General features: G+C 32.6%; 1 protein-coding gene across 1 annotated transcript; it reads left to right on the top strand.

Annotated features, from left to right (window-relative positions):
• The first annotated feature begins 414 nt into the window (after positions 1-414).
• On the top strand, positions 415-10,920 carry LOC118189075 (uncharacterized). The gene is made up of 2 exons (XM_035359619.2): positions 415-571; positions 3,149-10,920. The coding sequence occupies exon 2, from the start codon at positions 3,635-3,637 to the stop codon at positions 4,943-4,945; it is 1,311 nt and encodes a 436-aa protein (XP_035215510.1). The 5' UTR covers positions 415-571; positions 3,149-3,634; the 3' UTR covers positions 4,946-10,920.
• The last annotated feature ends 3,997 nt before the right edge of the window (positions 10,921-14,917 follow it).

Raw genomic sequence — 14,917 nt, 5'->3', positions numbered from 1 at the left:
AGTGCATTGCATTTGGACTGAAGCAAAAGTCACGATTGGATTCATATCATGACTTATATATAAATTATAATATAATTAGTTAATTATTATATATATATATCATAAAATATAATTAGTTTTCAGTGTATTTTTCTAAAAATTATTGTCTTCTAGTAGAGAAACTGTTTTTTATATGCATTTCTGAAACAGAGCACAAATACCTTCTAAGATGAATAAATTTTCAGAGCAGAATTTTTAGCCCTTTAAAAATACAACAATCTAAAAAAAATGACTTGTGTTTTTTGGTAACGAAGGTCGAAGTATTAGTACCGGCCTTGAATTTGTCTATGTTATGTTTCTTTGTGTTTATCATGTATACATATATCGTGAAAAAGCATCTTTAAAAAGTGATTTGTCATGTTGAGTTTTCATTATAATTCCAATTTGAGGGTATAAAAGTATCATCGCTTATTAGCTAAAAACATTCTTCGTCTTATCATGGAAACCAAAACGCTGTTATTAATGCTTGTTGCTTATTTTGATACATACCCGGATGGACCTTTAAACTCTGGACGTTTGAACGTAGATTTCCGTAAGTTCAAATTTGTTTCTTCTTATTGTTACACTTCGAAACAAGGATGTGAGTAAATAAGACTATTAGAAATATTATTTTTTAAAATTAACTAAAATATTGATCTATAAATGTATCGGTAGCATAAGGCGGGCCTCAGCTTTTTTTTTTCTCTGTGAGTCAAAATGGTAAGTATTAACAAGAACATTTTGAGCATTCCTCTTTCCGCCTGAATTAATGAAGAGTCCCCTCAGCACCATGGAGGTAAAAAAGGAAGGAGTGGCCCAATCGGCACTAGAAGTGAAGCACTGCTCCGAAGCTTCGGTCACCAGATGGGGTGTTTTTTGTTTATATTCAGAAGCTTACTTGACAATGCTCTGATAGTATTTCGACACACGACAGCTCCCTACAAATCGAAAAACGGGACACTTTCGCATGAAAGAAACATTCATAGTGTGATGGATAATAGTGATTTGTATAGTTTAATGACATTTACGCAAAAATCACATCTTGGTTATTTTTCGATAAATAACAACAGTGATTTTGATTATGAATTTGTTTTATAAAATTCTAAGCTGTTCAACTACAAAAATATAGATTTTAGGAAAAATGTTATGCTTAAAGAAGGAACAATACCTTACGGTACATTTAAAATTGTCTACGTCTTTCGATACCCTTGATAGAGTATTCTCTACTTTTATGATCCAAACGCCAAAATGTTATAAATAAAATAAATTTTTTGTGATCCGCATATTATTGTAACGTGTACCTTTTAAAAATTTTTAGAGGAGAGGCTTTATAGTTGTTTATATTAAACTCATCACTTTATTTCTATATAACTGAAAAAATAATCACGTTAGGTTTACACTTTTTACTTATTTGGTTTAATTACGTATATGGGTTAATTAAGAAATGAAATTACAACCAAATGCTGCAATGGTCGTCAAAATGTCGTCAAAATTAATAAATATATACACAGATATGCCAATAAGTTAACTTTTCCTTGGTTTGTAACCACACATTTGTGTAAAATTATGTACAGTTTTACACAAATGTGTGGAACAAAAGATGCATACATTTGCGAATCCCGCGGAAGTACCATGTGCGGTCAACATGATGTGATGAGAGACTTCCCTTTTCAGGTTAAAAAGCTACATTGGATGATTATCATAATACTTTCTCTCTCTCTCTCAGCTACAGATTAGCTTGTCATTTTAGTCAGAGTTCTAGTGAGGATGTCTGGCGGTACACTAGGATGTGACATTTAGCGTTGAGAAAGATGTGTAGGCCTTAGTTCCAGTCCTCATAACACCTCGTACAGTGTCTAGGGAACCCACTGAAGATATCTTCGGAATACATTAGAATATGATATTAACCTTTTGAAGACGGGATGGCCATTATAGTGGCATAGAGTCCTCTCATTGAAAAGACTGGTTTGTCCACTTTAGTGGCCATGTCTTTTCCTACCCCCATTTTCCAGGCTGAAAAGTGGGGTGAAATGTCAAATTTGACGTCCCTATGGTTTTAAACACTTATCTCTTTCAAAGGTCTTCCTTTTGCGACTTAGATGCACCCCTCTCAGAATCCATTAAACTGCACACAAGAATCTTTGTTGCAAAAAGAAGGTGGTTTCTGAAAGGGGGGAAAACATTCGGTTCAAGATTCCCCGTCTTTTGGTAGCTTTTATTGCTACCAAAGCCCCGGCCTCAAAAGGTTAAGCACTCGGTAGGATATAACTGGTAAGTCAAGGGGGGTAATTTGCGCTGAGTTCGTCAGCAAAATCCTCAAGGTTTCTCGAGAAATTTTTTATATTCTGCGGGTAAGCAGACCTGAAACGTATTTTTCTTTTCGTATAATTAAAATGATACTTTTCTAACAGTTTCTGCCTAAAACAAACTATTAATGAGGTTTTTCAGGTTTTATCTTTTATCGAAAATGTTTTTTATATATTCAAAAATGTTTTTTTATGCTTTTATTATCAGAAAATTATTCTAATTTAGGTTTTTCATACAGGCGAATCGGCATATGGGTAATGAACGTTAAAATAGGGGATATATGTTACTATAAGGTATTTTTTCCTTTTTTGCCAAGTGCATTCATGGTGTAATTGGAAGCACGTGTGACTAGCAATTGGGAGGTCCGGACCTCGAATCCAGGCGAAGGTATTGATGATTTTTCATTACCATTGCTTTTGGGCATTGTTGACTTTGTTTGCTGCTTCCCCGGACTGTGCTTGTAGTGCATAAACTAATAGCTCTCATGTCATCGTCAGCTAATTATTCTACATACTGAATGAGATGTTTTCCTATTATTTGATAAACTGCTTTTAAATAAACGAAAGACTGCTCTGAAATTTAAAAATATATTCCATAAAAAGTATTCAAAGTAACTGGGCAATTTTCATAAGTAACAAGTGAATACTTTGAAAAAAAAATGCATTATACTACGATTACGAAATGAGCCATTGATCATTTTAATAAATTTGAATGATGGAAATATAGATATTTATGGCATTTAGACGATGAATTTGCTTTTCATTTACATATTACAATTTTTAAAGAAATTTTTACAAACATTAATAATTCTTTTTCTCTACAGGTTCAGAAAATGAGACAAGCGGATGATATGGACGTATCCAAAGAATGAAATTAATAGATCGGTATGATTATCAGTTTTTGTGCAGTTTAGAGATGAGGATAATATTACTTCAATTACGATATTTGCTTACGTAACCGCAAAAGGTGTTCGGAACAAATTATATGATTTACAATTGGAAATAAATTTGAAAAAATTAAATCTGATAGAAAATAAAAAATGTTAGAAGTTATAAAATGATACTTTTATTTTTTTAAAAATGCTTGAACATAATTATACGAGCGAATTCAGCATAATTTTTTTATATGGCATCCAAACAGAGTACGCTATGGAATTTGAGGAATTTTATTTTTGTGTTTCTAACTCCCCTTGTTTAATGTAGAACTGGAACAGAAATGTGGCTAAGCGAAGATATCTAGATAATTCGAAAGATTAAATAGATTTAAAAGATTAAGATTTTAAAGATTTAAAAGATTTCTTTATTTCGAAATGGAAATAGCCAAGGCAAAGCGAGTGACGCTTCGATCTCTGACAACAAGATTGATTTCTAAAATTGAAACAAAAATTTTGAAGAATGAAACAGAAGAAGAGGAGTTAGAAAGATTATTGGTACAAATAAATTTAAAAGAGAAGCAATTAAAAGAAATAAACTCTGCAATTCAAAATCAGATCACAGATATTAGAGAAATAAAATCTGAAATTGTAATATGTGATGAATATCACGAAAAACTAATCATTTGCATCAGTAATTTAAAAACAGCTATTGCTAAACGCAAAGCAAATAAGCTAAGATTATTGCAGGTATCTGCAGTTAAAGAAAAACAGCCTGGAACATTACCCTTTTTTAAAATACCAAAATTTGATGGAGATCGTGCTGACTGGCAGAAATTCTGGGACCAGTTTGAATCTACCATCCACACAAATGAAAATATATCTAACGAAGACAAATTCAAATATTTACACTCATATCTAACTGGATCTGCTGCGAATGCAATTAAAGAATTTCCTCTCACAGACAGCAATTACAAAGCAGCTATAGAAACCTTAAAAGACAGATTTGGGAAGAAAACATTAGTTGATAAATCTAATTCAAGTAAGCTGCTGAATCCAGCATCTACTATAAAATTATCCAACGTCTCTCTCCTCAAAATTTTATTAGACTACTGTCAAACGGAAATTCACAGTTTAGATAGTAAATGCAGAGATTCAGGTAGTTTTAAATCTGTATTATATCCCATGATAATCAAATTAATACCTCAAGATATTATCCTAGAAATTACTAGAAAATGCGGATCAGACGAAGATTGGAAATTTTCGAAGATAATTGATATTCTCATAACAGAAGTAGAAAAGAGACAGAAAACCATACTTTTTATGAAAAATAATACACCAAGTGAAAGCGAAACGGACGGTCAACCCTCATTAGAGAAAAATTATGATATGAGTGATAGGCTGGGAAATCGAAATGTTTTCTTTAAGGAAACTAGTACCTCTTATACACCAGTTTCAAACGTGGCAGAAAAATCTTGTATTTTTTGTCAAAATACGGAACATGTCTTTGAAAACTGCGATAAAAATATCGATGAAAGGAAAGATATCCTGAGACGTAACGGAAGATGCTTCCTTTGTTTGAAAACAGGACATTTAGCAAAATCATGTAGGAAGAGAGTTAACTGTTTAGCATGCCAGAACTTCAAACATCGGCATCATATTGCTATTTGCGAAGCCTATTTCAACAATAAATCTGTCTCAAGACGATGTTTTCATTCCAAAGAATTAGATGCCAATTCGCCCAAATAACATTTAGCCCAATTTTCCTCGCCCCTTGACTTTTGCTGAGGAACGTCCGGTCCCCCTGTTCTCCCTCTGTCTCTCATCTCGGTCTAACGTGCGAGAAGGGGAGATGAAACGGGAGCATTCAGTTTCTTTTACTTTCCTTTCACTCCTTATCCCATCACAATATCTATTAATTTAGAATAGGCACTTCAAAGACATTTACCCCACCAGCTTATCTCGTATCCACAGTAACGACAGCTGGGACAGCTGGTGAACTGCCTTAATTGTTTATCTCCCAGTTCATTTCCGTTTAGCGCGTTTCACTTCGTGAAAAGCGCAATAATGAAGGCTGATTTGAAATACAATCTCAAATGAAATGAAAACTTTAATGCTGTGCATTGATAACGATGTGTTATGATCGCATGTGAGGGAGAGTTGGAAAGGTCTCAAAGTACTTATTTTGAAGGTATAGTGCCTAACTCTTACGTTTTCGCTTGGTTTTTATCAGTTTTCCTGCTACTGTGTTATATTTTTTTGGAAGCCTTAAAACTAACAGCGTTCGCAATATTCCCAATAAAAGCTGGAATTATTATATATACATTTTATATAATATGTAATAGTTCATTTGATAAGAAGAAAATAATTAAAATCTAAGTAACAAAGTTAATTAAGCTTTTTAAGTTTTTCCCTTCTTTAAAACGCGATTCTTTAATTTAGGAGAAAAACATTATTAGTACAATATTTCCTATAGTAAAATGTTATTTAAATAATAATAATTTGTGGCCTTATTTTAAATTAATAACTTCTACAGCATCATATTACGCGCAATATTATACAGTGGTAATCTGCGGAGCAGTACTTCTGCAGTCTATTACATGATAATAAACTGTAGAACCAAAAAGTAGTCTGCAGAATGGGAGTCATCAAAGAGACATCCTTTCGACAGGTGGGCAAGTTTGAAGTGATCTGAGCAAAGATGTATGAAAGTGAGATCAGATAATAATTGGCTGATAGGTGAAGTAATTTTCGGGAAAATATGATTTGGACCAACCGAGATAGTCACGATTTAGAAAAGCTTGTTTAACTCTTTCACATCGAGGTAGCTCGAAACGTCCGTGCATTCAGACATCGGTAGGTCGCCCCAAAGCCTGCGTCCATATTCTACTTGGTGCTCTTCCTGATCACGCCAGCGCATAGCTTAATGGTTTAAGGAGTTCTTAAATGATAAGCCAATCATTCTTTTGAAAATATTGAAGTAGTTTTCTTATTTGAATGCATCTTTTCCTTCTCATTTCTTTAGTGTCAACATTTAGCTATTCATGTTGGCAGCTGCAGTTTTGTCGTGTAAACTGTACGCAATGGGTGAAACTGCACAAGGATCTCCAAGAGAGAAGTAATCGTTTCACTTAAGTAGGTTACTGTTAACTCTGTAGCATCCTACTTGGCAAGGGGTAGGAAATCCATTCCAACAGAAATTTGTATACCTGGGCATTTCAGATGTTTGAGAGAAACAGATTTTGGCCTCTATCGATGCGAAAGAGTTAATTCTATTGCTGAAAGCATCCGTTTTTTCGAGCATTGTATTAAAAACGGAGCTTGTTTCATTTAAAAGAAAAAAAAAGAATAAACAAATTAAGTTATTTACTAAGCAACTAAAGCCAGCATATATTAGTTCTTAATAGCGTTTAATTTTCTCATAGCTAGTGCAGAAGGTATTACAGTGCATTAATCAATGACATTAACAAAGGGAGAAAGAAAGTTACGGTAGTTTAATAGAATTCCAACGATCTGGAAATAAAAATTGAATTTGAAACTTTAGTAGTCAAAGTCATTGCTGGAGCATTTGTATGACATCCTTATAAAGGAATAACAGAAATGTGTTAGCATTTCTACAAACAAAACTAGCGATCAATTTATCTGCGTTTTCGATAACCGGAAATCATTTAAAGCATTATTAATGTAACCAGATATCTGTTTAAAGAAAGAGTAACCAGATACCTATTTAAAGATTTTTAAAGGGGAAAATTCACATATTATCCAAGTTTACTTTTGTTGCTATTGAAACTTGAAGTAAATGGAATACAGACCCCTTCTGCAGTTATAGCATTAATTGTGAAGTCTCTAAGGAAGGTGTAAGTCAGATTAAGGAAAAATTAAGTCGGGGAAGTATTTGGCCTTACGAGAAATATTTTTGGAACTAAAAGAACTGGAAGTTGAACAAGAAAAGATATTGATAAATTAGAAAATGATACCTTTTAATTTTAATCAAACAGCCAAATTTAAAGAAGGGAGATTTGAGGTCAAATTGACCTTGAAAAGGACATTCATCCGATTTGAAATCGAACTATGTAAATAACAAAATGCACGTTACCGAATTCGTTAAAACACGGGAAATGATCCACTGTTTCATTAGCAGTATCGGACATCATAGTACCTGAAAATGCGTATAGCTGAAAACAATTTATCGAAATGAGCTCGAAAACGCAGCTCAGAAAACGCAATTCTCTTTGAATGAATGTCTTTCTCCTATCCTACTTTAAATCCTCGTTTATTGATATAACCTTGAGAACATTCATTGCCAATATCCGACTAACCTTTCTTCAGATTTCTTTATCACCCAAAGACATGGAAGGTGTGAGACTTTTAAAGGTAAATAACAGAATCGTACTCGAAACTGCTCACCATTCGTAATTTATTTGGTACTATAGCCACCTCGTGTCTGTACTATCGTCAGCTCGTTTCTGTACTATAGTGAGCTCGTTTCTGTTTGCTCAAAATATCAAACATCTTATTAATAAAATGATGAAATAAAGCAGATAATTCAGAATCTTCCACAGCAGAAGAGATTACGATATAAATGGAATTATAAGGCAACATGTTTTGATATCGAGTCACAAATTTTGATTAATCAAGCTGCAAGCAAAGTAAAGAAAATCTCACTGACAGATAAGACAAACTAAAATGAGTATGGAGCTCTAAAGTATTTGAGATATATCACAAAGGATGGTGAAATATGAACTATTAGAAGCTCTTAAAACTAGAGGATAAATTTACGATCCCTCAGGATTTTAGAATCCATTCATTGTTAGAGCAAAAATACTAATGCAAAACATTTGGCAATATAATATAGACTCAGACAGCTTACTGCCATTGGACTTCAAATGAGACAACTTTTTAATGAACTCTCAGCTATTAAAGATATAAAAATATCGCCACATTATTTCTGAAGGAACAGTAAGGCTGATTTGCAGGTTGTTCAAATGTATTATTTCACCAATGCAAGCAAAGCTGAACACGGAACTATGATATATCTCAACTATATCACAAAGAACGGGGAAATAGGAAGAAGTTTCATAACTTATAAAACCAGATTGACAGCACTTAAGGAATTATCCTTTCCAAGAGGATAAATTTACGATCCCTCAGGATTTTAGAATCCATTCATTGTTAGAGCAAAAATACTAATGCAAAACATTTGGCAATATAATATAGACTCGGACAGCTTACTGCCATTGGACTTCAAATGAGACAACTTTTTAATGAACTATCAGCTATTAAAGATATAAAAATATCGCCACATTATTTCTGAAGGAACAGTAAGGCTGATTTGCAGGTTGTTCAAATGTATTATTTCACCAATGGAAGCAAAGCTGAACACGGAACTATGATATATCTCAACTATATCACAAAGAACGGGGAAATAGGAAGAAGTTTCATAACTTATAAAACCAGATTGACAGCACTTAAGGAATTATCCTTCCAAGACAACAACTTATACGAACACTCATTGCATCAAGATTAGTTTCAAATATAAGACAACAACAGGAAGCAGGAACAAGAGGAATATACACTTTCGGGCAGATCTCTTCTGTGACGATACATTGGATGAAATATGATTTAAAAGACGAAAATGATTCATTCAGTATCGAGCGAAGAAATACAAGAGAATTCACCCGACTTTGAATTCCTCTCCTCGAGAAGAAATTCCAGCTGACATGGATGATAATAAAACATGCAAAGAAAGATGGTTTCCTAGTGGATAGACCTAAATGATAATTTAAGGAAGAAAGAAAATGACGAAATTTAGAAATAAAGATCACGATAAAAATTTAATAAAGAGAAAATAAATTAAAGAAGAGGTTGTAGCAAATTGGCCCTGTAGAACAGAAAATCGTTTTTGACTTTAGAAAGTTCCATAAAAATAGAAGAACCATTGCAAAGGAACCTTCAGAACAGTAGAGGAGAATGTTATCTATACTGTTGGTGTTTTCTGTGGAATATTAGCAGAAATGGACACGATGGTGATGTACGAAACCACCGTGTCCACTTTCCAGAAATTTCACCGAAGATAGTAGGCATGACAGGAGATTAGATTGTAAAGTATTTGTAGCTACAGTTATAAACAACGTCTTTTCAAAATTATTCACTTATTGTCACTACTTTTATCCAATCCTTGTAGATCAAGAAAGATCCTCAGAGTTGGTAGAAGATAATAAAATGCAGAGCTGAGGACTCCAAAGGCGCGTTTTATGACCTTACTGGATTTATGTTTTAGAAATTGAAGAATCCAAGAATAGGGAGCAAAAGAACAGCAGAGACTCATACGCAAGTTGACTGTGGATTATCAGGGAAATACAGAGAGTAAAGGGTGTCATCAATAGCTGTGGTATATGCTGATAGACGACGACAAAACCATACTACCATGATATGATCTCTTTCTCAGTGGGCTGAATTAGGGAAACTATAGCTTTTGCAATTCGTGTGTATTTTTTTAAATCTTTGTGTACTAGAAACAAAGAGAAGATGCATACTGCATTGTTATTAAATGCACTGACATGCCCTTTCCACTTTGGATTGTCTTTGATCTGATGACTTCTGTATTCCTCCTTGCATATATAAGATTAATTGATAAGCATGGAATTTATAAATACAATATATTAGGGCAACGCAAAATTATTTCAGAAAGCTGACAAGGAGTTCCAGATCTTTGTCAGCTAACCAAAGATGACTTCATATTACTTTGAAAGAAATAACGTAGAACAGAAATTCATTAGGAAAAAATCGCCAAAAGGAAGTTTTCAAAAGACGTGTGAGAATCATTGTCTGAAGGAGATCCTTAGAAGAGCTGGATTGGAATCAACAATCTTTATGGAAAAGAAGCGATACTTAAGTCCAAGCCATTGATGTATCTATTTAGCCAAGTAAGTGAAGCAGAACAGTTATGATATGGACGTTCTGCCATTGAAGAAAGTTATATCTTCGCCACCAGATAAAATTGGAATTAGAAAGAATCTTCAAAAAGCGAACATATATAGGATGAATAGATTGACTCTACACTCAATACATTTTCTATATGTTCGCTATTCTGTGGAAAGCATGGAATAACTGCTATCTGATGGATCATAGATCGCATCATAATTTCAATCCAGTGCAAGAGGCGAAGAAGAATCCATTAGTGGTGTTGATATGCGATGATGGCTCGACCAAAGCATTTGTGTAAATTTGGTGTCATCACCCAAGTGCTTCGACGAAAGGATGGAAAGCTGCATGTATTACCATATTAATTGAATTGTATACGTTTTTTTTTAAAATAAGATTAGGGGAAAATAAAAAAAAAATATGTATGAATATTTTTCTGTAGTCTGTTAACATTTCAGAAATGAATTGCTTTGAAAGTTTTATAGTAGTATCAGCAAAGAAACTAGATGGCATTATCCAATCTATCACAGAGCTGATGGACACGATTTCATATTCACCCGACCATTTAAGCCACACTATAAGGTATTTACACTCTCCTTTCTGCATGTCTTTCTGGTGTAACTGTAGCAGCGCGTATTGGAGATGTTTAGTTTCGAGACCCGGCCACGGCATTGCTCATTTTCCATGTTTCCTACTTCAAAAATAACTTAATGACTCTACAACACTATAAGATAGGAAGGAAAAGGAAATAAAAAGGACTTATGCGGCAAATTAGTTAATAACGTATTTGAAAGTACTAATGCAGCTAAAGGCTATCAAATGTGATTTTAATGCATAAAACATAGCATAAATGTTTTCACTGTATTTACTCTTCGTTCTTGAATATGAAACATATGAACTGGAATTTTGTTGCTTTATTTTGACAGCAAAAGCTCGTCTTGCGTATAGAAATGACGCATTTTGCAGTAGTCAACTAAAATTTATATTAAATTTAATAAATTTCTTGATTTAAAATGATGCCAGTATTTCTACTGGAACATTTTTTTAATTTTAGTGAAAAAATGTCAAAAGAAACCGTGATTGAATTAAAAGAAGAAATATTTTTGGTTAATAAATGAATTTATACGAGTTTTTTGCAAGTGTAAATCAATGAGAAACAATATTAATGTTACCATTTCTTATATGTACAGTTTAGAGTTAATGAAATGTGCTTATCACACCTTTAGAGTCTGAAAAATGTATGATGATGTAATAGAAGTTTTTATTTGGAAGATTCGGAAATAAAAGGATCTTAAGGAATCAAGCAGCACGGTTAAATTAATTATCCCTATGATCCCGTTATTACTGGTACTTTTGTGTTTCAAAAAGATTTACATTAAGTTTGAAAAATAACACAAATTTAGAAACAAAAGAATTTTCTCAAATTTTCTTTTTTCTTTTCTTCTTTCACGTTTTCAGAAGACGAGAAAAACGTTTTCTTAATTTAAACTCTTTTCTGAAACGAGTAATAATTCTGGAAACGAAATGTTTGGAAGCTTGAGAAATTTAAAATTAAATCGAATAATTTATAATTTTCTACTGAAAGTCTTGCTCAGCAGTTAACTGTAACCTATAATAATAGAATATAATGCATAACCCGTGCACTGTTGCTCACGGAACAAGATTAAATGGTGCAAATATATTGTAATATAAACCTACACTTGAACATATTTGAATGCTGCAGATGTACTGTAATGTAATCAATAAATATATGTGCTTGTTAAAGAATGTGCTCTGTTACTTTATTTACAATAGGAATAATACAAAAATAACAATAGGCATACTATCTATATATACTGTTACGTGCTTTCAGGTTCGTAATAGATTGAATGCACACAGGTCAGATGATAGGTTGACAAAATTAATTTTATCAAAGTAAACACTTCATAGTTCTGGAACCTTCCACAAAAACATAGTCATACAATTCTTCACAGAATCACAGAGCACAATCGGCAGTAGCACCTCAAATTACTAAAAACGTTCAGCACAATACAAGGCAAAGCACATCTAAAGACCGGAGCTAACACGGAGATATCTCAGTACTTCAAACTTGCACTGAACTAAGCAACTAACAGCAACTGAAAATGCGGTTCTTCCTCCGTTGTTATATAGTCTCCACGCTGCCGTTGAGATATTTCTAGTATTTCCTGCTTCTCGGAAATTACTGGAAGGCATTTGACGGTCGGATGCGATTACAGTTACATAAAGTTAAATTAGAGTTATTCAGCAACAATACCTATTCCGGTGATATAAAGACCAGTCCAAAATGTCGCCAAATGGTCGCCAAATTTGTCGACAAAATAAGTCGCCATTTATTTTGATGTTAAATAGACTTACCACGTATTCTTATTTTCTCGGCATAGCATCGTCTCTCTAGATTTTTCATGTATATTATACAGAAAAAATCTGATGTGTACACCACAAGACTTCCTTGTACGGAATACTAAAATATACGCATTATTTCTTGCATTTCATTTAAACTTATTGGATTGAATTAAATGTACTTCGCCGACAGCGCATAAACCACAATAGAATAAATGCATTCTTTAAAATTCACTCTAGTATTTGCTTACCATAACGACACTGGCGCTAGATTCACTTAACAGTATTATATTTCGTTCATATTATAACTCATAATGCACAAAATTTATATCATTTAAAGAATAGAATTATCTAATCGTTGCCACATGTTCTATTCAAATACTATAGTAAAGCTAGAATGATGTATAAAAGAAATTAAGCAAACAAAACAAAAAAGAAACAGTTTTTTACAGACGATTGATTATTTCTCATTCAATGAATTCAGTTCTCACTTTGCGAGAAGGCAAAAATACATAAAAAGTCAAAATATCTATATTAAAAATTACGAAGTAAATCTTAAACGCTTATTTCCTCGAAAAAAATTACAGAAAGGATTAAGCATGATTTAATTGGCAATAATAAATGAAAGCGTTATCTTTGTTGTTGCGTAGCTAAGTTTCTCTAGATTGGCAACAAATCCACTAGTCTACTGTTTCAAATGCAAACAATCAATAGCCGCCGTAAAAAAAAAAAAAAAAAAAAAAAAAAAAAAAAAAAAAGGCTTAGCGGTACTTAAACAACTTTAAAATTGCTGATAATTCTAAAAATATTGCACACAGATTTACTAAAGGCATAAAAATCTTAACCGGAAGATAAAAACAGCATAAATCAATCATTTTTAAAGCAAAAAATGCACAATTTACAAACATATAAGAGTGAAGAAACTGAGATCACTGAGCCGGGTAACAGAGTGGATATATATATAAATATATTTATATACGTTTGGTGCGGCAAAAATACATGTACATGTTATACACATCTACATGTTATAGCAGTCCTATATACAAAATTTCAACGTTCTGAGGCTACTAGTTTTTGAGTTATGCGAGATACGTTCGTACAGACGCCACGAAAAATTCTCTTCAGAATTAATTTTAAAGCAGTTTTATAATTTTTTTGGAGGAAACGAGTCTTTTATTCTGTCCTTACGTACAGATATCACGCAAAAATATAGTTAAATTGCATTCGATAGCGGTCAAAATGGATATTTTCGTTGAAATATGCTGCCTGAAACCTTTCGCGATTACAATACTTCCTTTTTACTTCGTACAAGGAAGTAAAAATACAACAATTTAGCATCAGACTTTAGTGCATATAATTGCACTAAAATCAACTATCTATATACAGAATTCGCAACAATATCGTTATTTACTAATTCGAAATTTTTAAGGCAAAGCGGATTATATACCGTTGGGAGTTGATTAGGAATTAAGAATTTTTTATGGAAATTACTAAGCGAATTGCGTTCTTGATTAAATAATATATTTAACGTAAGGAAAATTATATTTCATTTGAACAACCTTTAAAGAATGAAGTGATTCATATTTAAATTTATAATATGCAATTGGGAATATTTCTGCTGCAGAGGAAGTATCAACTATCTCTTTTCGAATCAATATTCAATAAATTATCTGTTTAAGGCTAATAATTGTTTACTTAAGGAAAATTTAAAAGCTTTCCGAAATTCAAAATATTATTGTGCCTTTATTTCATGATCAGAAATTCAGCAAATAAAATCCAAATTTCACGCATGTAAAATTTAAGAGGTGCTGCCACCTATCTGTCAGGGAATGACATAGAAAAGTGGTTTTATTACACGAGGAAATGAAAATGAACGGGAAATATTCAGATTTGTTACCATATTGCTGCGGATTATCATTTTGTTCAACTTTGATAAAAACTCAGTTAAATGATCCTTCACTACATGCTTATCATTATTATGAAAGGTATTAAAAGTTATTATTCTGGAGACACTTAAAAGAAATAACGTCCCTTAATTATTAATTTTGACAAATTTAAAATTAAAGTAATTTATGATCTACATTCTAACTAACATAGAACGTTTTCGAAGATGTTCTTCATATTACGAACAGTTAATATTAACATTACGAACAGTTATTATTCCACTAGATTAAAGAAGAAATTTCATATTTTTATCCAACTTCGAATTAAAAAAGGCGTTTTCCGCTAGAAGTTGTGTATTCTTCTACCAGAAACTTTCAGAAAAAAACACTTCTTTTTAAATTAGATAGAAGCAGAGATAAAAGTGATTCTAAAGTTTGTAATTTAAATTCCATCTTACGAAGTGCTATCAATTCACAAAAATTATGACTGCAATTTTGCAATAGAAAAAAACTTCTAGCAAGGTAAAGCAGAATTTTTTTCTCCCTCATTTTA

This window comes from Stegodyphus dumicola, chromosome 6, assembly GCF_044657685.1.
Source record: "Stegodyphus dumicola isolate Sdum_Otavi_A_Nest chromosome 6, ASM4465768v1".
NCBI classification, from domain to species: Eukaryota; Metazoa; Arthropoda; class Arachnida; order Araneae; family Eresidae; genus Stegodyphus; species Stegodyphus dumicola.
Note: the sequence above shows the minus strand (reverse complement) of the source record. Positions and strands in the feature narration are given on the sequence as shown.